We start from the raw sequence: 27,384 nt of genomic DNA on the forward strand, positions 1-27,384 counted from the left end.
AATAAAAAAATAATAGATGAAAAACATCATGCTTTGTTATTACATTGCAGTATGTTATAAAATACTGGTAACAAAAATGTAATTTCTGGTATAAGAAAAAATTAGGAGTCACTTCATTCTTGCTCTCTTTTCTTAAAACCCTGTTTCAAGTATAATCCTGACCCACATCAAACCTAAAGCTTTCAACCAAAGTTGGTAAGAAACTTTTGTACCTCTAGCAAAATCTTATTTTGTTTGATTCTATGCTTCAGAAGAAAAATAAAGAAGTGACTGATATGATGTACTCTGGGTTTCTACCTCACCAATTATGTCTCATCATGTTGAAAATAACCTTAATAACGTCAAGGATGAGGTATAAAGAGGAGGCGTGCACTTAAGAAATTAAAAGGTATTGTTAGGGAAATGGTCCCAGATGAAACACGCTGTCACCTCAGAATATGTCTCAGATGAGTACGAATATTATTCTTTCCATGAACAGAAAAAAAATTATCAAGACCTGTGTCATACAACCTTGCTCTTCTACACCGCTGTCTAAAATCTATTGGATTTAAATATCCTCATTATTGTATTCCAATATACGGCTGAATCAATATATGATAGAAAATTTGTCTCATTGGACACAGTCTGAATATTAAGATTTAAAACTACCCTTCCATTTTTCTGTCCTGTATTCCCACAAGGATTTCTTTTTTATGTTTGTTTTGTTTTATTTTGTTTTTTAAATACAATTTGTATTATAAAAGGTGTCTTTGAAGTCGGTCTAATGAAGTAGGGCAGCATCACTGCTGGGGTAATTCTGCTTCTGTCAATTGAGCTTCCCCCATGCCTGTAACCTTCAGGTCATTTCTTTGAAGTTGCCATTCTATTCTCACTCTTTTCACTTCAGCATAAACTTTAACATCAAAATAACTTCAGTCCAAGAAGGGGAATAAACTACTTATTGTTTAATTTTTTGTGGATACATTAATTGCTACGCCTTTCAAAAGCATGAATTCCATTCAAATAAACTTTTAAACATATTTGCTTGTCCTACTCATAAACCAGGAGATTTGTACTTTTTCTGAAATGCCAGGCCCACTAACCATGTTATTTACTTCATGAACTCAATAGGCACTTCAGGGGAGGTAAAATCTTAGCATATACATGTATCATTTTGAGAATTAAGCTCAGTTTCTTGTCAGCATTCAAAAGGAAGATAATGCTTCATTTCTCCTTTACTAGGAGGTCATGAAACCAGACATTCATAACAAAACTTTCTCTACTGTTCCATTAGTTTTCTGAAGCATATAAGTTTTGGCCAAACGTTTTAACAAGGTGTATTATTATGCAGTCTGACAGACAAAAACAAAATAAAGAAGTGGAAAAGGAAAATAAGTTTATGGTTAAATATACTTTCCCACTGAACTTTACATTCCCTTGTTCCGTGGGTAGGAGTACTCGGGCAATCATCACAAGTTATGCAAATCAATATTAACACAATAGAAACTCAATCCATTTTCTTATAGTGGAATAAAAAGACAATGTACATGACTTTTGACTGGGCACCTTTTGTGATATTTGGCTTGAAGCATAATTTCTTACTGGACCAATATACTTTCCAAACTGCTTGGTTTGGACTTGCATACATACCTTTGATGATATTACCTATTGCTTAACATAATTTGTAGTGTATGGTTTGTTCTGCCATTGAGGGTTTTTTTAGTAATATTCATGTGACTCTCTACTCAGCACTAGGTATCCTTTTCATAAGTAATTTATCTGATGTGGAAGCTTAAAAAGTCCATTACTAAACTATTTACTGTGTTACAGATGTACTGTTTGACAGTGACAGCAGTGTGCTTTATCAATTCTAAGACTAATAATATTCAAAGTATATGAGGAATGAACAGTTTAAAGAAAACAATAATCACAAAATCTTTTATGATCTTTGCCAAGAATAATGTGATTTCTATCCAACTCTTACCTGTTACAAGTGAAGGACTTCTATAGGCGTGGAAACTATAATCATGCAACACCTCTATGGTGATTAATTAGACCTTCACATCAACCATTCTGTTTCTTCATCTTTTGTTGGGGAAAGTATAAGTTTCATGCATTCATCTACATTGCAATTTGGAGATTACTTCATCTTTAAAAAGTTATTTTTAATATTCGCTATACTGAACAACCATTTCATTTGTAAGTTTTGTTTAGAAATTCTGCTATAGAAATTTATCAGCAGCTGCTGCTGAGGTTGTTGCCCCTGCCTAAAATATGCACAGCCAATCTGACAAGTCTATTTAGTCACAGACACAGGCCAAGGCAGAGACATGTGAGTTCCCAGAGCATTCTGCATTTATTTGACTCTTTGAAGGCTTTGTGACCTATTACAGTGTCTATTTTAAGGATTTCATGCAACTGAAATTCTAGAATCAGAATTGCTCACACTGGGAGAGAGGTGGGTGGTATTTTGGAAACTGAACTCACAAACAATTCCAAGTTTTACAGGTGGCCCCCATCCCAAAACTGGTTCGTACCAAAACTGACACTGAAAATGGAATCTGGATTTTCTGTTTAGGTTCATCTATATTTTAAAAATTTATCCTTTGTATGGCTTTTATTTTATTTATTTTTTTTTTTGGTAGTGTTTGGTTTTTTGGTTTTGGTTGGTTTTTGTTTTTTTTTTGTTTGGTTTTTTTTCACTTTCTCATTTGCCTTTGTATCCTTCAGAAATTCTCCTAATATTTGCTTAGCCACAGTGGAAACATTAAAGCAGACTTCTTAGGGTTGTTATCCAGTTCTAGGGACTATGTTAGCAAAGCTCCTTAGAGTGTTAAACTACACAATAGCAGTTTCTGTTCAGCCCTGTTTCTCTACACTAATCAGTTCTATTATTCGCAGGCTCCTAGCAGGCAAACCTGTGATAGTTTCCCAAATTATTCAAATCAATCTAAAAATAAGTCTTTTGATATGATTATGTCATTACTGGAGGAAATGTATCTCATGTTTTGTAATCAAAAAGCAATGGTTATCACCAAATTGTTTTCAAACTAATTTGTTTAGCTGTATTATTACTTTTTTCAGTTTCACAATTTGGAAAATCCAGAACACTATGATTTATGAGAAGAATAAAATAATTTTCCTGTCTGTGACTTATCTTGGGAGAGAATTTTAGCTTTCTTGATATGGCTAATCTTTTTTTTAAATATATAGACATACATGTAATATAAAATATATTTACTTACATTTTTATTTTATGGTTGAAAATCCAATAAATGTACTTAAAGTCACTTATCTTTGACAATCTGGCCTTCTAGACTTCATACCTCACTTAAGTTGTGCTTCCTTTCAAAGATGACTGTCCCTAGTTAAAAACCCAAAGTTCTTAAGGGGACCCATCCTTTTGTAGCTCTGCAGCTTTCTAATAATTAAAAAATCTTTATCGATCTTGAGGATATCTAGTAACCTGCACCCAAATGACTTTTATCAATGGAAAATATCTCTTAATGTTACTGACTGTTCCTTTTCTCCCTACCATTAGTTATCTTGTACACTTCCATGACAGCATCCCACATGTCTCTCCTCTCTAATAGTTCTGTATGTTACAGCTCTCTCTCCTCATATAGAAATTGTTCCAGGTCTCTAATTTGTCCATTGTCCTATTCTTTTCTGGTCCATTTCCATTTCTACTGTATCACTTATGAAATTAGATGACTGAGATTTTATGAAGTATAAGAAAGAAGGGGTGCCAATGTGTCACATTTTGTTATTCTCCCTCTTCCAAGAAACACCAGTGCTCACAGAAAGTTTTTTATTTTGAACATTAGTGCACACTTCAAGACTTGTGTTAGACTATCTAAGTTTCATATTTTGGTGTGAATTTAGAAGAGTATCTCCAGTGTTATTTCCCAGCATGCATATGGAGATGGAAATCATCTTCAACATATATTTGCACAGACTGAAGTTGGCTTTAATTTTTGGCATAACCAAATCCTTTTGTATTTAGTCTCCATTAGAATTGTGTTGTGTTCCAGGATAATATTATTATTTTAACTTCAGCTATCTGACTCCTTTTTCAGCTGTGAATGTATCTATGAAAAAATGTTGGTCAGCTAGATTTAATCAGACAATAAGTGGAAACGTTTCTGCAATTATTTCTCTTTAAATTATTCTCTTTAAATAAAAAAGGTATCCAAGGAAAATTCTGAACATAATACACAAAAGGTAATGGAGTCCAAAATCAAGGGTCTTAGTTAGGCTTTTAATTTATATTTAGGCGTATAACTGTGCTAAGCATCCTTTGCTCCACAGTTCCTCAGAAGTTAAAAAGACTGTTGAAAACTCAGATTTTCAGGTACTGAATTAGTACCCAGGAGCTCAATCTAAAACATCCACTTCTGTATTCCTCATTCACAGTTTTTATAAGAAGCAGCTGAGGAAATGAAGTTTAGGGAAAATGTTGGTTTGTTTGTTGTTTTTTTCTTTGAATCAAATTCCAAATTTCCAAATCTTTTTAACCTTAAAAAGAACTTGCAGTATATCTCTGTATGAGAATAACATATCTTTCATTTCGATACTGATTTTAAAATACTCCTGAGCTTTATTAGAACACTTGGGACACAGCCCTGCCAGGTTTCTTTGCCAAAAAAGCATAAAACATAATGAAGGGTTTGCATTGCATCACAATGTTTCTCTACTGATATGAGAACAGTCTACTATGAAACATGTTATTTAATTCAAAATGCTAGGGAACAATATAACAAAATGAGCAGAAGGGAACGTTTAGAATGAACATGAGAGGAGAAAAATTGGGGTTTTTTTAAAAGTAGTCTATCAACATGAACCCAAGCATGCAACACTTCCAAAGGAAGAGATGTAATCCTCATCACTTGAGCAGTTTAGATTTAAGCCACACAAGTTGCATGGGAATATATAGCAGAGAGAAAACCCACAGTGCCTTGAGTTGAATAGTTTGAATCATCTAGTACCTTCTTCCTCCTCTTAGACAGAGCTTTGAATAATGACAGAGGTGACAAATTTTCGATAGATGGGATGGTGTGATTGTTTGATGGGTTTTTTTGTGGGTTTTTTTGGTTTTTAGATAATTTATGGCACTTGGAATTACAATGATCAAATATACTGAACTCTTTGGACTGCTGGTACTTAACTTCTCATAGACCTCCCTCATCCATGTTTCCACACTCAGTGAATGACTATCACAACTCACACATCTACAGTTTCTCTATAAGTTTATTCTGTACCCTTTCTCAGAAGGGTTTTTGTATTGTCATTTCTGTATTCCTTTGCCTTGTTTTTCAGAGTTATTAATTTATTCTTCCCAGTGTAACATTTCCATTCTTTACAGTGGTCTCCGTTCACCCGTCTCCCTTGAACAGTTCTGACGAAAGGAACGTCTTTCCCAAGACACTCTGCAATGTCTTTGGCATATGAAAACTGAAATTCTACCTGAATTTCTGTCTCTGTTGCTATAAGAAAACTGTTTACTAAGAAAGGCATACTTGAAGAGAATTGTCCTAGAGTCTTTGTCAACACTTTCTCTCAAAGGATGTTATTTCTATCTTTATTCTTTTGAGTTTTGAGATGTAACAGAAATAGTACCAGTAGTGCTTGCAATAGAATGTCCCATAGAAAATTACTGTGCCTCAATTTAAAGAAATCAGACAATAAAGAAAGGAACTTAAGCAGCCAAGCAAACAAAGAATCAGTATTACACAACCAGGTGCATTGTCTTAAAGGAGTTCATAAAGCAGTCACTCAGAACTTTAGGGTCTCCAGACAGAAAGGACCCCCAAAGACCCTCAGTGAAGTCCCTCAGAGGCCTTATAAGGATACATATATATGCTAATAAGTGTTGGGAATTGTCATGAATATGTAACAGGATGGCAAGAAACACAAATGAATAATCACAGAATGCAAACATGTAAACTGTACTGAAATGTCATGGTGTGGACTTTGGCAAAATTATTACCAGTATACTTGGTTCACAGAATAAATAACGTATGACTTCTAAACTCACAAACTGAGTCTGAGAGATTTCTTTTAAGTGCCAGTTTTGGGCAACAGTTTGGAGTGTGCTTGATACGCAAACAAAACACAGCAAGGCAGAGGAAAGAAAAATTATCCCTTATTATAAATAAAATCTTCATTCAAGTGAAGACATTCGTCTTTTGGATGTCTACCGACAGCACCATAAGTGCCTAAATCCAAGGTCATCAACATTATAATCCACATATATGTAAAAAATTCTGAGTTACTTTGTTTTCTATCATGTTCTCTCCATTCATTGTATGGGAAGACTAGAGTAAATGAGGAATAGGCATCTGTAAAATCAACACCCACAATTGGTTGTATTACTCCCAACAGAAGGAGACAGATACTCAGAGCAACAAAACAATATGGCTAATGTGAAGTCGATGGAATTATGGCCTAGCTATGGTCGAGGTATAATAACGCATTGACACTAAATTAAAAAAATCAAATATGGTTGTTAGTACAAGGGTCAGCCTCAGCAATGTCTAAAATCTATTTGATTTGTGTGTTCATATCAGCTCTCTTGTCCTCAACTATAATGTCTTTTTCTTTCTTGGAATAAGTTCATTAAGTTCTGCCTTACCAAAAATTCAGGACTTACTTCAGAGGAAATTTCCTAGTACTTCTAATGTTTTTTAATGATATATTCTTACCTCCTTCCTTGGAGCAGAGGGTGATCAGAGTGTGAACTGTATCCATCAATTCAAGCTGCTGTTTCTGTAGGATGCTGTTATTGCTTGTTGCCTTGTTTAACTGCTTCTCTAGTTCCTGGATTATGTAACTCTGTCGTGTGACTAAGCTTTGTAGGTTCTCTTTTTCCTCCTTCAAAGTGGCCAGCTCCTCTTTGTGCCTTTCTTCCATTTCCAAAATTCTGTGCTCAAGAAGGCTAAAATGAAATCAAACAATTAGTAGATATTATTTCAAGCCAAAATAGTTAAGAATACAAAAAACAGAACTTTTTTTTTTTAATGGTATAATTCACTACTTAACTCAATAATTCTAAAAATGTCACATCTAGTAATTCAGCCCACCGATTTTCTCTGTCAAGTAGCCAGATATGATTGATATCTAAGATTCCGTTTTGTGATGTTTGCATACTGTACTGCTTAAAGTGCATGGAACTGCATATGTAGGTGTTACTCTTGTCTAAGTACATGAGCATAAGGCCAGTAACACAGAATCACAGAATATGTTGAGTTGGAAGTGACCCACATATTTGTACATAAAACCTTAGGCAGAAAAGCCTAAGGCAGGCAGAGGAGGGAGAAGAGCAGGGCATTGAAGAGCAATATGGATGGGTCAATATGATACGAGACAAAAATCAGGGGCAAACTGAGAAAGAGCTTGTGAAGGGCCTTGCCACTGAATGAAAGATAAGCATTGGCAGTTATGGAGGGCCATCAAGAGATATGGAACCCATAATAAAAGTACCATTTGATGTGGTCTGTGATGCTGGGATAAGAATTGCACTCCGATGAGTGGTAGCTTCTTTCTCATTAAGAATAGTACTGTTTTCCCAAAAGGTAAACAAAAACTTTGCATTTTAATGTAAGATTCCCTTGTTTTCCTTGTGTCTACATACATATTCCACCACACTCCCCAGTGATGTTTTCTTATTCCACAAAAGGCTCCTCAGACAGAAAACTGTTGGGCATCACACTATGCAACATGCTTACATCAATTTTTATAAATAATTTTACACATGTATAGAAACACTTTCTCAGGATTAATATTCTTTTTCTACTACCCTCTCTGTCCTGTGCCGAAGTGTACAATTTACAAAGATCAAAGACATATTGAAATATATCTAAAAGAATAGAGGTGTTGTAGACATAAAGGACAGCTAATATCCGTCAACAGTGAACAAGAAGTTTTTTCATGACAGTGCTTTGATGCTGTGGTGGGAGTTTAGCAGAAAGAATTTATTAATATTAGATAAAGAAAGTAATTCAATCTCTCTTCTACTTTCTCTTTAGGGATTCTACTGTATACACAAAAAGAGATGTTTCTCATGCCCACAAACCAACTGGTGGTTACAAACTTGCCAACAAACTGCTTCCTGTTCAAGTCAGTCTTAGGTTTTATTTATTTGCACTCTCCCTCCACCTTTGTTTTTACTTCTGGATAATAGATCAGTGGCAAAATGCCTGCATAATTTCAGGTCATTTAACCTAACTGAAGAATGTAATAAAATCCATATGGAGTTGTTTCTACTCGATATCACAGAGCCTTGATATGAGCTATTACAGATTATACCAATGCAAAGATTAAATTCAGACCCTGGATTTGCTGTACAAGCTAGAGTGAGATCAAACTTTGTTTGTTTGTTTGTTCGTTGAAAAAAAAAAAAAAGAAACCAAGTAGCAAATCTTTTTTTTTTTCTGAAACTTTATAAATGTGGGACTTACAAAGATACTGAAGAAAACATACTTTGTAATATCAACATATCTAGTTCTGTGAAAATCAGAAGCATCTGGGTAAAGGGAGCAAAAAAAAAAGATGGGAAGGGGATTTATCATGGGGTCCCAAACACAAAGGGGAACATGATATCTCATTTTAAAAGGCTCATTAATTAGTAACAAAAGCATACAAGATTTGGTGAACTGAAATGAGATGGTAGAAAGTTACAATCTGAAACAAAGTATGAATTTTGAAGCCAAAGACTATAAATTATTTTAACACTTAATCAGACCTGTGGCTGATTTTTTTCATCACTTGAACTCTAACATTAAACACCATGCTCTAGATTCACACAGATATTTTTGAGAATATATATGTGAAAGTTTTGGAGTTTTGTTATGCAGAAGGTGAGATGTAGTTTAGTTAGGAAGAAGTGGACAAAAATGTTCAGATGGATTTGGTTTTAGTCAAAAAGTATTGCTCGAAAAAATGTTCTATTTGATATTTATCAGTTCTATCCACTTTTTTCCACTTTTTTTTACAGAAATTATTGAAATCCTCATTATTACTCTAGATTTTAACTTTTCTGATAGATTAGTTATGTCAATGTACTTGGCATAGGAACAAAGTGGGTCCTGGACACAGTCTGTAATAGAATGGGTGCTAGGTGGGGCCACATCCCAGTCTGACAGCTTACAGTCCACTGAAATGTTTTATATTATCAATGTAAGGGAATATACCATTCTGGAAGCTAGAATATAGCTTTAGAGTTAAGTAGTAAGAAAAGACAAAAAAGTTCCCTTTATTTTTGTCCATACCATAGTACAGTACAATGTTTTTCCTTAATTCCACAATATTCTATTTGCATGTCCACAACGAAATGATTTCCATAACTGAATGATTTCATGTGAAAGAAAGAGCCTTTGACAGCCACAATTTATGTATTGGATTATTTGTTTCCCACTGTGGCCTTCCTAAGACCACAGTAAATGAACCCATGGTGATGACAGTCTTATTTGCAGCAGCACTGGCCATGTTGAGCAAGAAGGAAGAAGCTGACAATGTTTAGAGCTTCACAGTTTGGCATCTACACAGACAGACAGCAAGCAGATGTTTTACAGCTCTAGTAATAGTACATCCTAACATTTCTGAGTGGTGTGTCAACATGTGGTGGAAAGATGGAAGTGTCACAGCATTTGGTTCCTTTACAACTTGCTATGTAGATTAAAAGTCCTGTTATTATAAACTGCAAAACTAAGCTGTTTTCAGGAATGCATATGCATTGATGCAATGAGTTTTCTATATTCATAAATCTGTATCAGATAAGAGTAAGTCCTGAGGATAGGACCACTCCCTGTATTCCTGGAAGAAGTCCAAAATATTTATTTTGTTTCACTAGGAATCAATGAGAAACCTTTTATCAAAGCTCCAAATGAACAAAAGCAAAGTCTTCACATAGATCAGGGATTTCTGAACTGGTCTATTCCAAAAGGAAGAAATCCTTAAACAGCGTGAGAAAAGCTGCTCTTATGGCTTTTGTCTCCAACGTGGCCAGAATTTTTCATTGGTATTGTTACATTAATACTTGCTATAGCTCATTTAAATAAAAATAATAAAAAAAGAAGTTCTAGGATCTCAGAAAAAAAATCTTGGAAGATTGAAAGTTATTACAAAGATACTTAGCTATTCTTTTTAATAGTTGCAAGACCACTATGTTGTCTCTTTTTATGAGATCAGACAACTAATAGACAACTGCCACGAAGAAATAACTTTGCTGAGTACTTGTTAAAGATATTTTCTCAATTTTTAAAGAAGCATTATGAAAACAGAGTTAAAATGAAACTATTTCTCCTAGCTTTCATTAATGACTATTGCTAGCATAAAATATTAAAATAAAAAAAAAGAAGGCTGTCTCTATATCAATGAATCCAAAAATCTGTAAAGGCTGACTGAAACATTCTTTTATAGCATTTTCCATAAAATTTTATCATTCTTTCTTGCAGTAAGTATGCCTTTCCTACACATCTGAAATTCCTATATGTTTCCAATATGCTTGAAATTTACATATGGTTGAAAATATTACTGATCTAGACAGATAAAACTGTTATGGGAACTACAAAACAATAAAAATAAACCACTAGAAGCATCATATAAATATACATTATATATATGTATAAAGACATGCATATATATGTGGGTTTTATATTTGCAGCCTTCAGTCTAGGGAAATAAATCACTCTTTTGGGGAACAGAATGAAATTGTGTAGAAAAAAATATTGTTAACATGAGTAAATACCAATATTGTCCATTGGACAATGACTCTTTGGAGTCATTATCTAGAAGACAATTAAACTAAAAACAAACATGCACATGCACACCCCAAACCCAGATAAATTTAATTATCCTAAAAAATAACTGTGTCTCAATGTCTAATATAGTGATTTTGGTAGGGCAAGGAATCTATTTTCAACCATACAAATGATGTGTTGACTTCGTTAGTGTATAAGCCAGTGGAATGCCTGGTGCAACTGTGCTCTGTCCAGCTGATTCAGAAAAAGCCCTCTAATAATGCTGGAGAGGGTAGAACACCAAACAGAAGTCTAAGAATGACTTCCAGTGAAAGCTGTTGTCATTTTGAAAGGTGATGAAGTAGAACATATAGGAAGCACTCTGGTAGCTGTCCAGGGAGGAAGGAAAGTCCGTTTTAGACAATTTGCCATATAAGGTAGGTAGTTTACTCACTAATCCGTTCCAGACCACAGGAGTTCAAGAGATTTTTTTAATCTTTGTTTTCAGAGGCCTCAGTTTAGACATGTGAGAACAGGATATAGACCAGATCTTAGAGATGGACATCTTTCTCATTAAAATAATTTTTAAAAATTCAAGATTTATTAAATATCATCATCATCATCATCATGGCTGGGCTTCGCAAACGAAGATTTGGGAAGGCTCTATCCACAATTGCTACAGGCACGCTGGTGGCTTATGAGGCCAATACGTGACAGACAAATCCGATTGCAAAAGGCACAGCAGAAAGACTCCTTAGATGGTGTATTCTGCAATACACGGTTCTTTCTGCATTGCCTTTTTTCCTCGAGAGTGATCCTGCGTGTGTTCTCAAAGGAGACAGCTGCGTTATAGATGGTGTGTCTCCAGGCCTCCCGATTGGAGGCCAGAGTAGACCAGTTGTGGTGATCAATATGGCCAAGGTTGAGAAGTTGTTTCAGGGAGTCCTTGTATCTTTTCTTCGGGGCTCCTCTATACAGATAAAACATATACTTTGTTGAGCTATTCAAGTAAATAAACAAATAAATGTCATACTAGAAAAAAATTATTTGGTCATAAATATGTAGATGTCTTTTACTGTGTATGTATGGGAAGACAAACAGGTAGAGGACTTCAGTGGGTTTTTTTGAGTGCAAGAACATTATTCTCTCATTGAGACAGTTTCTTTGTACTTCCTTTTAGATAAGGGAAATTTTCCCTGTATTGTTAGGTGTTGATCACTCGTACTTACTTTGGTGGTCTGATATTGTTTGAACAGTTTAAGGAAATATGAAAATATGTGTCCCCATATTTCTCAAGGCAAATGAAGTAACCGGAAAAGTAAAGTAATCCAGAATTCCATTATACTTTTCCTCATTTGTTTCGTTTCAGTAAACAAAAAGGGTATTTTACACTTGCATATTGAAAAAAACGGTACACTAAGTTAAATGCAGCTGGTACACTCTGGGGAAAAAAATGGAGCTCATAACCCACATAAGCAGGGAAGTCTTTCAAGAATAAATCAAAATAACATTTAGAAAGCTCTTGTGGGAGAAAAAAATGGCAATGGAAGAAACCACCATTTACATTATAGTGGGTGGGAACCCACAAAACTAAATTATTTATGGCATGAGAGCACTCAATAGAAACATGATTCTAGGGCAAATGTGACTACTTATGCCATGGAAAATCTTTCACTTCAGTGGATAAAAAGAAAAAAAATTGGCCCTTCTTCCTAGTAGAGACAGGAAATAAAGAGAAAGGCCAAGAATAGACATGTTTCTAGTCTAAAGAACATGCACTGGTCCCTTGTTGATAAGCAATGTTCGTTTTATTTAAAGATAATATACAAGTTATTATAGTACCTCACCAATGAGTTATTGTTACTATAAGAGTTTGTATTACTTTCATTCAAAATCTAGTTCTTAGAAAGTGACTAAGATTATTTTTATTTTATATAGAGGAATTTTAGCACAGAGAAAGAAATTATCAGCTCACATTACACCACCTGTTTCAATCATTCTTGCAATGACAATAGTTCCTACACTAGTTCCCACTGCAGTATAAATCTGCTGCAAAAGAAAGGCCCTTTCCAAAAAAGCTTGCAGTCCATGTGAGTAACATGAATAAAAGGGGTTTTCTCTCTTTTATTGATGTGAAAGTGATATGGAGAGGGATGAAGAAAATTTAACTGCAAATAGCTACTAAACACAGCCTGATGGGTAATCTGTAAATACTGTTTAAAATTAAACAAGATAAAATCATTGGCATGTCCACAAACCTAGTATCTGCTGAGGTCACCAAGATTTGTCCTACAGTGAACCTGACACACAAATGACTGATTTCAAGATGAGGACCTACAAGGCCAAGACTACACAGTTCTTTGTTAGGAGTAGATGATGATACAAGAGCTGATGATCTATATTTTAGTGTAATCATAACACTGCCCTCTCCCTAATTTTATCACTCCCAAGGAGAGTATTAAAGAACCTACACAGTGCATGCCAGATTCTTGCTTCATTGCAAGATGAAATTCCACATGCTTTTCCATTTTTCCACATATACCCGCACCTCTGAGAGAAACAGTAAGGTGTGCTTTTTAAAATAGTCCTCCTTTTCCTCTGACTTTTCACGGACCATTTCATCATAATGTCAGTCAAGTCAAAGGTCAACTCAAGTAAACCTTATTTGTTTACTGACATGAAGGCTTTACACTCTGATACATTACTAAGGTAAATAAATAAATTCAAATTATTAACTATACAAAATTCAGTCTCTTGAGCAGCCAACAAAATCTTGTTGCTAACCAGATTGCAGCAGATAAAAGTGCAAGTATTTATATACTTAACTAATGCTTGGATTGATCCCAATTTGATATAGATTTGTAAAATATGTAGAATGAACTGCCTCCTGCCCATACCCACTCTCTCTGTGGACTACAGGGAGAGCCCAAATAAATATTTTAGGTGATTACTTAGTTTTGAGATGGCCGAAGGCAAAGTTAATCCTGTGCTAATTTACTGACATTTCCGATTGATTAAGGGACATCTGTGGAGTTCAAAAGTTTTCAGCGTAATCCAAATTGTCCAGAATAATATTTGTTGGAATTACTGATTATAAACAGTTGTTAGATTAAACACATTAAATTGATTTTCATAATCACTTGCAATAGTAATTGCTTTGCTACTAGACACATTTAACAAATATATTTCTTTGTAACAATATTTTCTATTTTTCACAATTACCTGGATTTTGCCTTCTTTACTCTGTAGCTCCTTGCCCACCTTGGTGTCAGTCTGCCTCATGTATAGCCCTGGGCAAGGTTTTTCTGCCTCAGTTGCTGACTCCTGTCCAGCAGCACCAGCGTCACACTGCGCTTTTTGACAAACCATTTGATCTCAATTGAAACAGTCCTCTAAAACTTGTATCAGATGCTTCAGTATCTGCCACATGTTTAAAGCTGTTTACCTTATGTCATTGTCAATGTAGACAGTGGAAATAGAAACCACAGTCCTAGTCAGACTGACCTCACAGTTGTTCTTTCTAGAAGGGAACCGAGAGGCCGAGAGTGAGGCTGTGGAGTGAAAGCACTCTGTGTCCTCCCTGCTCGCACCTGTCCATTACAGAGGCTGCAGTACAGTGGATCTCTCAAAGGGCAGTCAGGAAGGGGAATGGCTTTTCCCACTGTACTGGGTGCCAATGCCCAGGTGCTGGCAGCAGGGGCTGTGAGGCAGCCTCTGTGAGGAAACGCTGGGGCTGCCTCATATAGGGCACAGGTGGTTCCAGCCAGCTCCAACCGACCCACCACAGGATACAGTGTGAGGAATGAGGGGAAAAGTGAGAGAAACAGTGCTGCAGGCACCAAGATCAGAGAAGAAGAGGGAAGGAGGCACTGGAGCAGATAGAACCCTATGGCCTGTGGCAGAGACCACGGTCGAGCAGATTTTTTCCACAGAGGACCCCATGCTGGAGCAGGTGATGTCCAAAAGTAGGCTGCAGCCTGTGGAGAGCCCACATGGAGCAGTCTTATCTGCAGCCTGTGCGAAAGAACCATGCTGGAGAAAGAGCATGAGAAAGAAGGGGAGGCAAAGAGTTGTGCACTGTCCACAACCCCATTCCTCATTCCCCTGCATGGCTTGGGGGGGAGAGAAGAGTCAGGAGTAAAGCTAACCCTGGGAAAAAGGGGAGGTAGGGGTGAAAGGTCTTTTTGGTTTTGTTTCTGTTTCTCACCATCCTATGCTGTTATTAATTGGCAGTAAATAAGGCTGTTTTACTCATGACAGTAACTGATGAGTGATCTCCCTGTCTTTATCTTGACCACAAGCTTTTTCATCATATTTTCTCCCCATTATGATGATGAGGGGCAGTGAGAGAGTGGCTGGGTGGGCGTCTGGCAGCCAGACAGGGTCAACCCACCACACACACTCTCTGACATACTGAATTGCCAAGTCCAGTGACTTCAGGTGCCACAAAAAGGGAACATTGAACTGTTTCTTGACTCTCACTTTTCTGCTTAAAAAAGTTGTGCTGCTAAACAGTTTTTTCATCAGCTTCAACATAAACCCCAAATGTTTACCATTAACTTATTCCTTAAATGGAGCATGGCTCCAAGTATTCTATATATAATTGAGTCCAAAAGGAGAGAGAGATCCTTCTACATGTCATATATTTGTATGCATTAAAATTAGAGATGAACTACTGAATATTTTCTGTTTCTTATGCACTTTAAGATAGTTCAAAATCTCATCATTTTTTATTAATATTTTTCTACTTGAAAGTGCTCATAAAAGTGATCCCTATCCTTTTTGGTAGTAGGAACTGTGGTCATACGACCCAGTTGTCATGAAGCAAACTAAGATGTGAACTTACAGTGAACATGAAAAGTGGTAAAAATCTGCTTACATTTATCATACAGGAACTAACATAGTGTAAGTTCACACACCTTAGGTCTTTTAGCCATTTCCTAAACATTACATCTGCTTTCCACTTACCATATTTGCTTCTTTCATTCCATCAGTTGCTTAGAAGAAAATATGCACAGACTACCTTGTGATGAACAGAGAAGGAGTGTAAGAGATTCATTCTTACCTGTTTTTCTCGTGAATTTTTAGGATTTCATGTGTCTGTTGTAGCAGTTGTTTTTCTAGCTTGTACGTTGACAGTGAATTTTCCAGTAGCTGAATTTCAAGTCTGGATGTTTGATTTAGCACCTTAGAGATAAATTAAAAACACTAATGTTTATATTGTCCTTGTTGTTTTGTCATAGCAGCATAATACAACCATTTCATTCTGATTCAATGATTTCCAAAAAGTGTTTCTAAATCCTTTTTTAACCTCAGCTGCTCAGCTGGTGCAAATGAACTCAATCAAGCTACACTGATATATACCAGCTGATCTTCTGGCAACCTGTTTACTGTAGAATAATACTAGACCAGCAGAAAAAGGCAAGGTGACTGCCAAATAAGCTTCATTTCAATGGAAAGAACAAGAGACTTGCCTCAAACATGCATTCCTACAAAGCATGCTTAAACCAGAAAAGTGCAGGAGTACTTGGACTGAAGTCAGTGTTGCCTCTGCTGTTTTGTAAATAGAGCTCCTACTTTAGCTTTCCCCTGAGTTCTCTCTTTTGCAGAGTTGGCAGAAGTCTGCTTTCTGCATATGTGATCACTACTTGTACTCTTGCACAGACTTTTAAGATGAACACTGTGATCCTAAACATTGCTTTATACAATTCTCTTTCACTTTAGTGGTGGTCTGTATCAGCAGCACAAGTTTCAAAAAGTATATCAGACCAAAAGAAGACTTAACTATATGAAAGAGAATAGATTCTAACAAAAATAGTTCAAAAGCAGAAATAGCAGAATGTTTTGAAGAGTGAAAGCAATAATATTAAGTAATGTTAGTTGATTTTTCTTTGGTTATTGTCATTCAATACATAGAGTCTGAAGGAGTGTGTAAATAGTTTTTCTGGATGTGTGTGCACACAACACCTGAGATGCAATCACTTCTGAAAAATTATGTCTCTTTAAAGGAATCTATCAGACCTTTCTTGGAAGGATATTAATCATCATAGGGTTTTAAATAACATTTTCTCATGCATAGATTCATAGAATAGTAGAATAGTTTGAGTTGAAAAGGACTTTAAAGGTCATCCAGTCCAATCCCTCTAGAATAAGCAAGGACATCAACTAGATCAGGTTTCTCAGACCCCATTCAATGTGACCTTGAATGTTTCCAGGGACGGAGTACCTACCAGCTCTCTGGGCAACCTGTTCCAGTATTTCATCACCCTCACAGTAAAAACCTTCTTTCTTTAATCTAAATCCACCATCCTTCAGTTTAAAACCCTTGTTCTGTCACAACAGCTCCTGTTAAATAATTTGTCCCCATCTTTCTTGGAGGTCCCTTAAAGCACTGAAAGTCTGCAGTAAGATCTCCCTAGAGCTTTGTCTTCTCCAGGCTGAACAATCCCAACTCTCTCAGTCTGTCTTCATAGGAGAGATGCTCCAGTCCTCTCATCATCTTCACGGCCCTCCTCTGGACCCACTCCAAGAGGTCCACGTCTTTCCTTTGCTGAGGACCCCATAGCATTCCTGGCAGGAATTTGTTACACAACATAAAGCAATGAGAATGGCTCTCAAGCTCAGTTCAGTGCCTTATTTTTGTTTGAAATCATTGACACAGAGCAACATGAGTTGTCCTTTCTCAAGGGTACAGAGATTGAAAAATTTGAAAATCATCAGTATTGAGCTGTTATGTTTTTCAAGATGGGTACAATCCTGGAAGTGCCAAGACACATCACAGAAGGACCTGGTAGAAATTGAAAATGTATTATGAAGATTGTTAAGGGATAAGAAGCCCAGAAAGAATAAACAGATTTCCAAAGAAGATATCACTGTGGAGCAGCCTACAAAATGTCAGTAGAGCTTCAGGAAGAGAAGAAAGCCTGAAGGGAATCTGTGGGTTTTTAGATGGATCAGGGATTGAGAGGGCTTACTGAGAAATAAGGAGATGGAGGTTCTATCTTTAGTCCTTCAGACTGCTCCTTGCTCTGGCATGAACACTGCTTATTACAACCATGAGAACGTGACATGCCTTTCTCGTAATAGCTACAGACCTTGGTCACTCAGCCATGCAGCTGGCTGCCTCCATCACTTCAAGAGCAGTAATTTTTCGCTTTCTTGTGCCACCTGCACCACTCTTTTCTGATTGATGATAGAGCCAGGGACTACAGGGACTTTCTAATGCTGCTGAAACAAGGGAGATAGAATATGCCACCACTGAGCTGAAAGTCAGTGCAAGTACTGCAAGAAGGAAGAGCCACAAGCTGGTATCTTGAACATCCTTTAAATTCTCCATCAATAGGGATAAAAGGAGGAAATGATCCACTCCTCCATGCAGTTGTCAGTGATAACTCTACCTTGAAGTGAACCCTCAAAGGAAAAGTGAGACAGAGGCAATGTACATTTTGTCTCTTACCTGCTTAAAGGGGGAAACCATGAATGAGTACTCAACACTCACACCTACGGAGTCCTTTCTGGATATAAGAAGAGTTCCTATGCTTCCTTTACTGAATATATGATACTACAGTTAGTAGTATCACCTTTCTTGCTTTCATAATCAATATAGTATGTTTAAGGAACTGTGGTAATTTGAGATCACAGTGCAGTGCTTATAAATGAATATTGATCTATTATTCAAGATGTAGCAGAAGAGGTGCAGGGAACATTTGTAAGACGTGTGTCTGTTTTTCATAATTACTGTTATTTCTCAGTGTACTTTAATGTGAATGCATTAAAAATTGGTAATGATATAAAGATAAGTAAGGACATTAAAACAGAAAATACAATCTTTCAAGAAGAACATATGCTAGAAGAACAAACAAACAATTGCAATACTTTAATTCCCCTATTCTAAATGAACAGTGAAAGCAGTGCAGCTGGTAACACACTATATGCTACAAAAATCATTAGGAAGTCAACAAAAATAAGGACAAAAAATATGCACCTTAAAGCGATAAAAGCATTCAAAAAGCAAAAAGTACCTATCTTTGCAATAGGCCCAGAGTTAAACTGTACTCAGTGTTTTGACAATGATATGCATAACTTCAATCACAACAGTGATTTTAGTGCTAGGAATTATATGGAAATGATTCTTTAAATTCGTGTGATGTTATACAATTTTACAGTAATAAAAAATACACAGTGTTTTATAAAGAAGCTGATGCTTGTCCCTCTCCACAGTTTAAAAGCTGCAAACATACTCTACATTTCAAATGGCTGGAAACAACTTGCAGAAAATAAACAAACCCTCTTGGAATAGTAAAGAGACAAACAACAATGAAGATCAAAGGCTCTGTTTAGCCTGAAGGTCATTATTTAGCTTGACGCTTGTATCATTCACAGTTGGTAGTTGCCCTGTTTATTGAAAGTCTAATGGTGATTTAGTTTCCTGGACAGTCTTATGCACACAGAGCTAAATATCACTAACCAAATGAAATCAAAAGAAAACCACATAACAAGGGTCAATCATCACTGCTGTTGCTACCAAGAAACAGAGTGTGTAATGTTTCTTGGAGTCCTGTGTTGAAATGTTTTGTATGGTGATGCATTAGAAAGGAAAGAGGATGGGAAACCTTCTCTGTAATTAACGGCTTTTACAAAACCACTCTGGGAACATACCTGGGTTTCAACATCCGTAAGTTTTCTTGTCTGCTCTGCTGTCTGGCTGAGGAGGCTGGTACCTATCTCAAGCATGGTGGCAGTGTGATTCTGCACAGCATTCTGCTGCAGCTGCACCATCTCTGATTTCATGTTTTCCACAATGTAGTTCTCAAGCTGCAAAAGAGAAAAGGTTTTAACTGTAGTATTTTCACCTGTTTAGGCATTCTGGGGATGTCAGAATGCATAGCTGGCATTCTTGTCAAAAGTAGAAATTCTAGTATTTTCAAAGAGAGCTCAAGTTTCATTTGACCCTATGACTTTTGGGATAGGGACCTGACTATACTCCTTTCAGTCCCAGAGTCTCAATGTTTTTCCAAGTATCATGGCCTGCTGGCATGAGCTGGAGCACACCATGTCTGACTCCATCTGTGTTAAGGTTGCTGTGAGCATTTGTCATGGACATGTCACGGCAGCTCCAAAATGAACCCCTAAAAGAGCAAAGCACACCACAGGGAAACACCAAACCCTACTTGTACATCATAACTTACATGTAAGTCCTTCCTAGAAGAGATTCTACCATATCCTACCTCTCCCAGTTTGTTGTGCCTGTCTCACAGTCATTCAGCAACATGATTTTTATTTGGTAAGATCATCACAAAGATTTTCACAAACTCAGCAATGAACACAGCTTAGTTTAACTGTAAAGGAATGGAGACACTGTCATGGCAATAAAAGAAATATAGAAAAATTATAGAAAGCTGGTTTGCTCCTTTGCTTTTGTTGTCTTGATATTTGGCTTGTGTTGGCAGTCTGTTGAACGGAATCTGAACTAGGACCCTCTAAATAAACTGAGTATCCCAGAGAGGGGCACTTTTTGTTACGGTTTGTTTTAGTTAACATAGGCAGGATTGTTGCCTTCTAGCTGAAGGGGTTCTTGCCCTGTCACAGCAGACCATAAACTCAGAGCTAGTATACAGGAAGATGAGATTGTTTCTTACACAAGCATTGTTCTGGCTTGATGGTGCTCCAAAAAGTATTAACATAAAGAAAGGTGGCCCAGAATATCATTTTCAATACCTCCCACTGAAATCAGCTGGACTCCAGCCAGTTTACACCCAGTGAAGATTTGGTCCTCAGTTTCATTTGGTTGCCTAACATGGTTTTTTGTGGTTAGCTGATTCCAGAAGATGTCGATACAGGGCTTTGCAAAAGTGAGTAAAGCCTTCACACATCACACAACAACCAGTGAAGTATGAATTGGATACTGCCCCCACTTTAGGAGAGACCCTCAAGGCCATACAGCAGGTGAAAATTGGCAAAGCAGCTGGGGTTGATGGAATTCCATCTGAAGTCTGGAAACATGGGGGCCTTGCACTCCATGCTAAATTTCACGAGTTTATGGTGCGCTGTTGGGAACTAGGCGAACTACCATCAGACCTTCGAGATGCAGTCATTATCACTTTGTATAAGAAGAAAGGAGATAAATCAGACTGTTCAAATTACCATGGTATTACTCTGCTCTCCATTGCTGGCAAAATCCTGGCAAGAATACTCTTGAACAGACTAATACCCACTATAGCAGAAGGAATTCTACCTGAAAGCCAGTGTGGTTTCAGAGCCAACAGGAGCACCACAGACATGGTATTTGTTCTCAGACAACTGCAAGAGAAGTGTAGGGAACAGAACAAAGGTCTCTATGTAACCTTTGTTGATCTCACCAAGGCTTTCGATACTGTGAGCAGGAGAGGTCTATGGCAGATTTTGGAACGCTTAGGTTGTCCCCCCAAGTTCCTTCAAATGATCATCTCACTCCATGAGGATCAACACGGCCAAGTCAGATATGGCAATGGACTTTCTGAGCCCTTTCTAATTACCAGTGGTGTGAAACAAGGCTACGTTCTTGCACCAACCCTATTCACAGTCTTTTTCAGCATGATGCTCCAAAGGACCATGGCAGACCTCGATGATGAAGATGGTATCTACATTCGATACCGTACTGATGGAAGCCTTTTCAACCTAAGGCAACTGAAGGCCCACACTAAGACCTTAAATCACCTTGTCCGGGAGCTGCTTTATGCTGATGATGCTGCCCTTGTCACTCACACAGAAGTAACTGCAGCGTTTAACATCCTGCTTTGCAGACGCTGCTGAGCTCTTTGGGCTGGAAGTCAACTTAAAGAAAACAGAAGTTCTCTATCAACCGGCACCTCAGGAAGTCTTCCATCATCCCCATATCACCACTGGCAAATCAGTGCTCAAATCAGTCCAGCAGTTTAATTACCTAGGCAGCCTCATCTCCTCAGATGGTAAGATTGACAGAGAGGTAGACAACAGGTTAACAAAGGCATATAGTGCCTTCGGAAAGCTTCATAAAAGAGTTTGGCGAAATAAACACCTGAAGAAAAGTACCAAGATCAGTGTTTACAGAGCCATTGTGCTGTCTACTCTCTTATATGGATCTGAATCATGGGTCATCTACCGCCACCACCTCTGACTCCTAGAACGCTTCCATCAGTGCTGTCTCCATACAATCCTAAACATCCACTGGTCAGATTATGTGACCAATACATCTGTTCTAGAGCAAGCAGCAGTCACAAGTATTGAGGCCATGTTGCTGAGAACACAGCTGTGCTGGGCAGGGCACGTCTCAAGGATGAAGGACCACCGCCTCCTTAAGATCTTGACTTGCCACCGGCTGCCGCAAGAGAGGAGCCTCAAAGAGGAGATACAACATCTCAGCCTTGGCCATATTGATCAACATCACTGGTCTACTCTGGCCTCCAACTGGGAGGTCTGGAGACACACCATCTATAACGCTGCTGATGCCTTTGAGAAAGCACGCAGGATCACTCTCGAGGAGAAAAGACAACACAGAAAGAACCATGTCCTGCAGAATTTACCACCTAAGGAGTCTTTCTGCTGTGCCTTTTGCAATCGGACGTGCCTCTCTCGTTTTGGCCTTTTTAGCCACCAGCGTGCTTGTAACAAACGTGGGTAGAGACCTTTCCCAAATCTTCGTTCATGAAGCCCAGCCATGATTCCAGACTTCAGCAACCACTGTTTTGCCTAACACATTTAATCACATTGGGCCTGCTTCTGTAGCAGTAAGTGTATTTTACTGTGAAAGATAAGCTGCACAAATAGTAAGAACCAGATGGAGTTGATTTAAAGACTGTAAAAAGGACCAGGAGTCAGATACACAGTGTGATTAATAAGAAGGGCTGCTTTCATCTTATCTATAGGCATACCTGTGCCTAGGGGTCACTATTTTTAGATGTTCTAATGAGCAACTTCAGCTGAGCTCACAAAATATTTATTACAAGTTTAATCATTTTTGGGCACCTACTAGTTTTGTAAACACTTTTACAAAGCAAGAACACTGCCACAATGTAAAATATTTTCTGCATAAGACAGTTGTTAATGTTTTATTTGTCTATTTGTTTGTTTACTCCAGTTTGAAGAAGCAATATCCATGATGGTCAAAACTAAAGTGGATGTCCTACAATTCCAGACAACAAAAAAATTTGATTGAATTGTCAGGTAACCGATATGAGATGGAAACCTGCAGAGTGTTTTAAGAGGTTGGTAAAATTTATTTTCAAATACTCTGATAAATATTTAAATGGGATTTAACAGCCAAGGAAAACTGTCTGTTCCAAAGTAGTGTCTTAATGGATGTCACCATTTTCCACTCTCAGTGTAACTTTAGTGCTTTGATTTAACTAATAACTGTGAGAAAAGTGTTATAGATATTTAGCTATTTCAAGGGAGATTTTACATATCTATAGCATTTCTATACCATACTAAACTATATTCAGAAGTATTTTGCCTGTATATCTCTTTCTTATAAGATAATGCATTTTTAGACACCCTTTGCTTCTTGTTTTCTAATCAGTAATGATTTTAATTTTTTTATCCCTCGAATGTAAATAAGCCCTATGAATGAGCCCCAGAAACTGGCTTGTTGTCCTTTACCATATCCAGGTCCAGAATATGGAAGTTGATTCTGGAACATCTGAACAAGAAGTTTGAATTTCTCCCACAGATTTCACTTCCTAAAGAAACAGGGCTCTCCAGTCATGGTACTGCTCCTGATGAGTTACCAACATACATATTTCCTCACATCCAATGTCTTTTGCTTTCAGATAGGAACATAGCATGTCTGTGATATGGCTGTTCCTTGCTTGATTTGTTAGTCTACAGCTTTCTGAAACTGTCTTGCTGTACATGGGACACGTTGTGCATGTGTGTAATGAACGCCTGTGATAACCCATGCAAAACTGTGGTAACTACATTTACTACATATCAGAAATCAGAAATTAGATATTTTACGTTATCAATAAAAAAAACCACATATAGGACATTTATATTTCTAAGTATTTTTTTTTTATCTATTACTTTGCTCACATTACAGAAAGGATTACAATAGAAAAATCTAATTGCAATTGTGTGGAGCTACAGCAGTTTTGACTAGCAAGAACAAGGCATAGATTGAGGCATACTGGATAACCCCTTCATTTAATTATTGCAATCTGACACAGTCCTCATGGTATCCAGTCTTGGGCAATCACCCTTGGTTATTCACCCCTAAAACAGTCTCAGGTTGAATCTGAGACTGACTCATTATAACAACAAAACTGACTTTCCTGTTTCAGAATTACTTGTTAAATGCTTTTGTAAATATTTGGTGTTCAGTATATGGCCACAATAGTTTCTGTGAGCACATCTCTGGAGTATCAAGAGTTATTCATTCAGGCAAAGAAGGGTTGAACAAGGGCTAAAATCATGTAGAGGTGCTGTGACATTAATTCCCCTTGCTTCATTCACCCACTTTTTTTAGTTTGCTCAGTAGATTTATTGGTTGCAATACTGGCCCTGGTAAAATAATGGCAAAATTCCCATTGAGTTCAATAGGCCAAGATTTCATCTATTATTTTTGTTGCAGGAAGCCAACATTTACCAGGTTCATTATGACCAAGCACAGAGTTTCTTCTGAAGCTTTCCCTTCTTTGCAGGTATTATATTAAGTGTACTGAAGTGAGTTTTCTTTGTGGTTAGTTAAGAGCAATAGCATCTATTTAACAGGTGAAAAAAGGATCCTTGCAGGGTGGTCTCAAAGAAAATGTGACAAGCAGAAACCTACTCACAGAGGTAAATTCAAGAACATTTAGGAGTTTAAGCCATTTTTAAGACCCCTTCATCCTATAAGTAAATTAAATTCAGTTTGTTCAGACACTCTGAATTAAACATTAAATTTATAATGCATGAAAAATACTCTTTTCAGTGAATCTACTTTTCACATTTGGATTTTCAAATCCTTATATTACTGTATCTACTTATTTCAGTTACTTTTCTTTTTACAAAAGCAAAACAGAATGCTTTTCTACATTTATTTTCCCCCATCTCACCACTCCCACTATAGGGCTTTCGATAGTACATTGACATCCTTGTTATTAATTTGGCTGCATCTGCTTTCAGTAAGACTCATTACATTGCATGGGAGTTTTGGGTAATGTTGAATTACCAGTGGGATACATAAGAACATTATAACAGTCTCAGAAATAAAACTGTCAGAAGTTTCAGTGTTATTGGTTAATAAACATTCCAGAGGATTATACATTAAAAGTATCTAGCTTTTTATGGACAATGTTTATTGAATAATCTTCATAGAAACCACCCAAACACTAATAGAACTATTAAAATGGAAACTGTAACTTAGGGTCTAAGTAAATGATAAGGGCCTGTGGCAGATGGCTGATAAATAAAATATGAGCTTTTTCTTTTACTTTGATCAAATGATGTTGGTCCCAGGTTGTTAAGAACTGCTGTGATATCCAGATGATGTGAAGTTTTCATCCAGTCCCCTAGAACAAGAATGTAAGTTAAAGTAACAACAGACTGTTCTCCCTCTCCTACCATAGGCTGCACATCATTCCAAATTTTGGCAGGACAATGATCAGTGTTATTTTGTAGGAGCATTTTTGTGTAGTCTTGCTTTGCATACATGAATATATACTAGTAATGCCATATCACAACACAACCAGTGAAAGTTCAATTCCTCTTTCTTTGTTTTTCTGTTCAAGGGAGGGTCATACCTCTCCACGCTGACAAACTGCCCTGGGGAGTGAGATATAAAATTGACATTTGATGTAATTTGTATTTTATAAATGAAACAGCCCTATTGGGAATAACACATAGAGTACCACGGAATTTCTTTGATGTTTGTAGAAGCAAAAAGGGGTTAGGAAGGACTTTATCACTGAGAAAAGAGATTTTATTTGTGTATTGAAAAAGCCATCATTGCATTTATTTAAAAATATAACATATTCTACAAACTATTTGTCAATGAGAAAGGTTGATAAAATAAAAATTTACAATGATGCAGCCTTCTCGTATTGCAGATCCAATGAGCAGAGAACAAGCAGAATTTATCTTTCCACTATATCTGACTGTATATGATCATTGTGAATCAGGGAAAATCAACATGGATGGCACATAAAGGTAATGGATAATGCATAAATGTTAAAACACTCATCTGCACCACATTTGAAACAACCTTACCTGACTACCTACATTAAGATGATACAGGAGGTATACTGGTAATTTCAGTATGAAGTTATGAAATCAGCCCTGTTAAGTTAAAGTGTAAACTTTAAGTGACTGTGACACAAACTGGACTCACAGAAAGGCATGTTGGGATATGTGGTATATGAGCCTTTCACAAATAAATCTTTGGTTATGAAATATCCTAGTTATGAAATATGTTGGTTATGAAATATATTTCTGGGTTTCAATTCTAAGAGAAACCAGAAAAGTAATCCAGCAACTGTATATGTAGTCAAACAAACATATTTGAGGAAAACTGGCTATAGAAACTATGTATTTTCTTTTGTTCGTTTTTTTAATAATTCAATATACCCAGACTTCTAGCCTTAAGTCAGCAAGAAAATAAGCCTGTTAGCTTTTCATTTGTGCATTCATAATAGTAATTATTTTCATAATACTTTATGAATTATTATTCAATAATTATTCTGTACTTGCTTTTTCATTTTATAGGTTTCTGTAATATTGCAGGTCACCATTTTGATTTCTTACTTAGATGTCTTTATATCTTAACCCTAAATAACAATACTGTGGTTTTCCAGATTCTGTTCCTGACAGAGAAACAAACAACGACTTGCAGAGTGTGTATGTCTTCCCGAACCACGTCATGCTGAAACAAAGATATGCATTTCTGAACTAAAACGTTGGATTGTTTTTTCCAAACCAAATGTTCCAAACACATCAAAGATACTTTTCCTTAAATCCTTGAATCCTTGAAGGTCTGAATCTTTGGCATTTTGTATGTTTACTGTCTGGAAAAGCATAATTAAATAGATGCAATTTCACTGTGACCAGTGAAACCACAGCTGCACTGGCCGCACGCAACAGCCAAACACTGATTCAGCCCCAGCTCACTGATACTGAGATTAACAATTCAGTTGACTTCCAATATACTAATGACACTTGTTCTTATGATGGTTGAGCTTGGTTTTATAGCAACCGTCAATGAAATAAAAGTGTGCTATGAATGTAGAAGAATCTTCCAGCTAGTTAAAATAATTAAAGAAAACACCTCTCCCCCCTCCAAGAAACCAAAAAGGTTTACCTCTTCAGATTTTGTCAGAAGAAATCAAGGATAACAGATGTAAGAAATTATTCCAAAGCACATGAGGTAATCTTTCTGCTGTATTCAGCACCAATATAGTGTCTGTAGCAGTTTTGTTTCCAATTCTGAATGTTGCAATTCAAGAAAGAGGTACATTACTTGGGAAAGTGTAAGGAAGACAAAGAGTGGTCATAAACCTAGAAAACTGAAAGATTTAGAAATGTTTAGCTTACTAAGAAGACTAGCAAGAAAATAACTTACTAGAAAGACTTAAAACTGCAAAGTGAAATTGAATAACCTGTCTTCCACATCCATGAAGCTTCAGTAAGTGAAGTTTATTTTTACATATTAGGTGAAAAGTTTTCTAACAGTACAGGT

At 36.8% G+C, this 27,384-nt stretch overlaps 1 protein-coding gene across 1 annotated transcript in view; it reads right to left on the reverse strand.

Moving 5' to 3' along the window:
- The window catches only part of ANGPT1 (angiopoietin 1), a 160,445-nt gene that overhangs the window by 72,924 nt on the left and 60,137 nt on the right, over window positions 1–27,384 (reverse strand). The window contains exons 2-4 of the mRNA XM_027717682.2: window positions 19,377–19,532; window positions 15,784–15,905; window positions 6,684–6,916 (exon numbers count right to left, since the gene is read on the reverse strand). Of these exons, the coding sequence (XP_027573483.1) occupies window positions 6,684–6,916; window positions 15,784–15,905; window positions 19,377–19,532 (511 nt within the window). The remainder of the gene's footprint in view (window positions 1–6,683; window positions 6,917–15,783; window positions 15,906–19,376; window positions 19,533–27,384) is intronic.

Source organism: Pipra filicauda, unplaced genomic scaffold (assembly GCF_003945595.2).
Source record: "Pipra filicauda isolate LSUMZ 115617 unplaced genomic scaffold, ASM394559v2 scaffold57_size4234018_pilon, whole genome shotgun sequence".
Lineage (NCBI taxonomy): Eukaryota > Metazoa > Chordata > Aves > Passeriformes > Pipridae > Pipra > Pipra filicauda.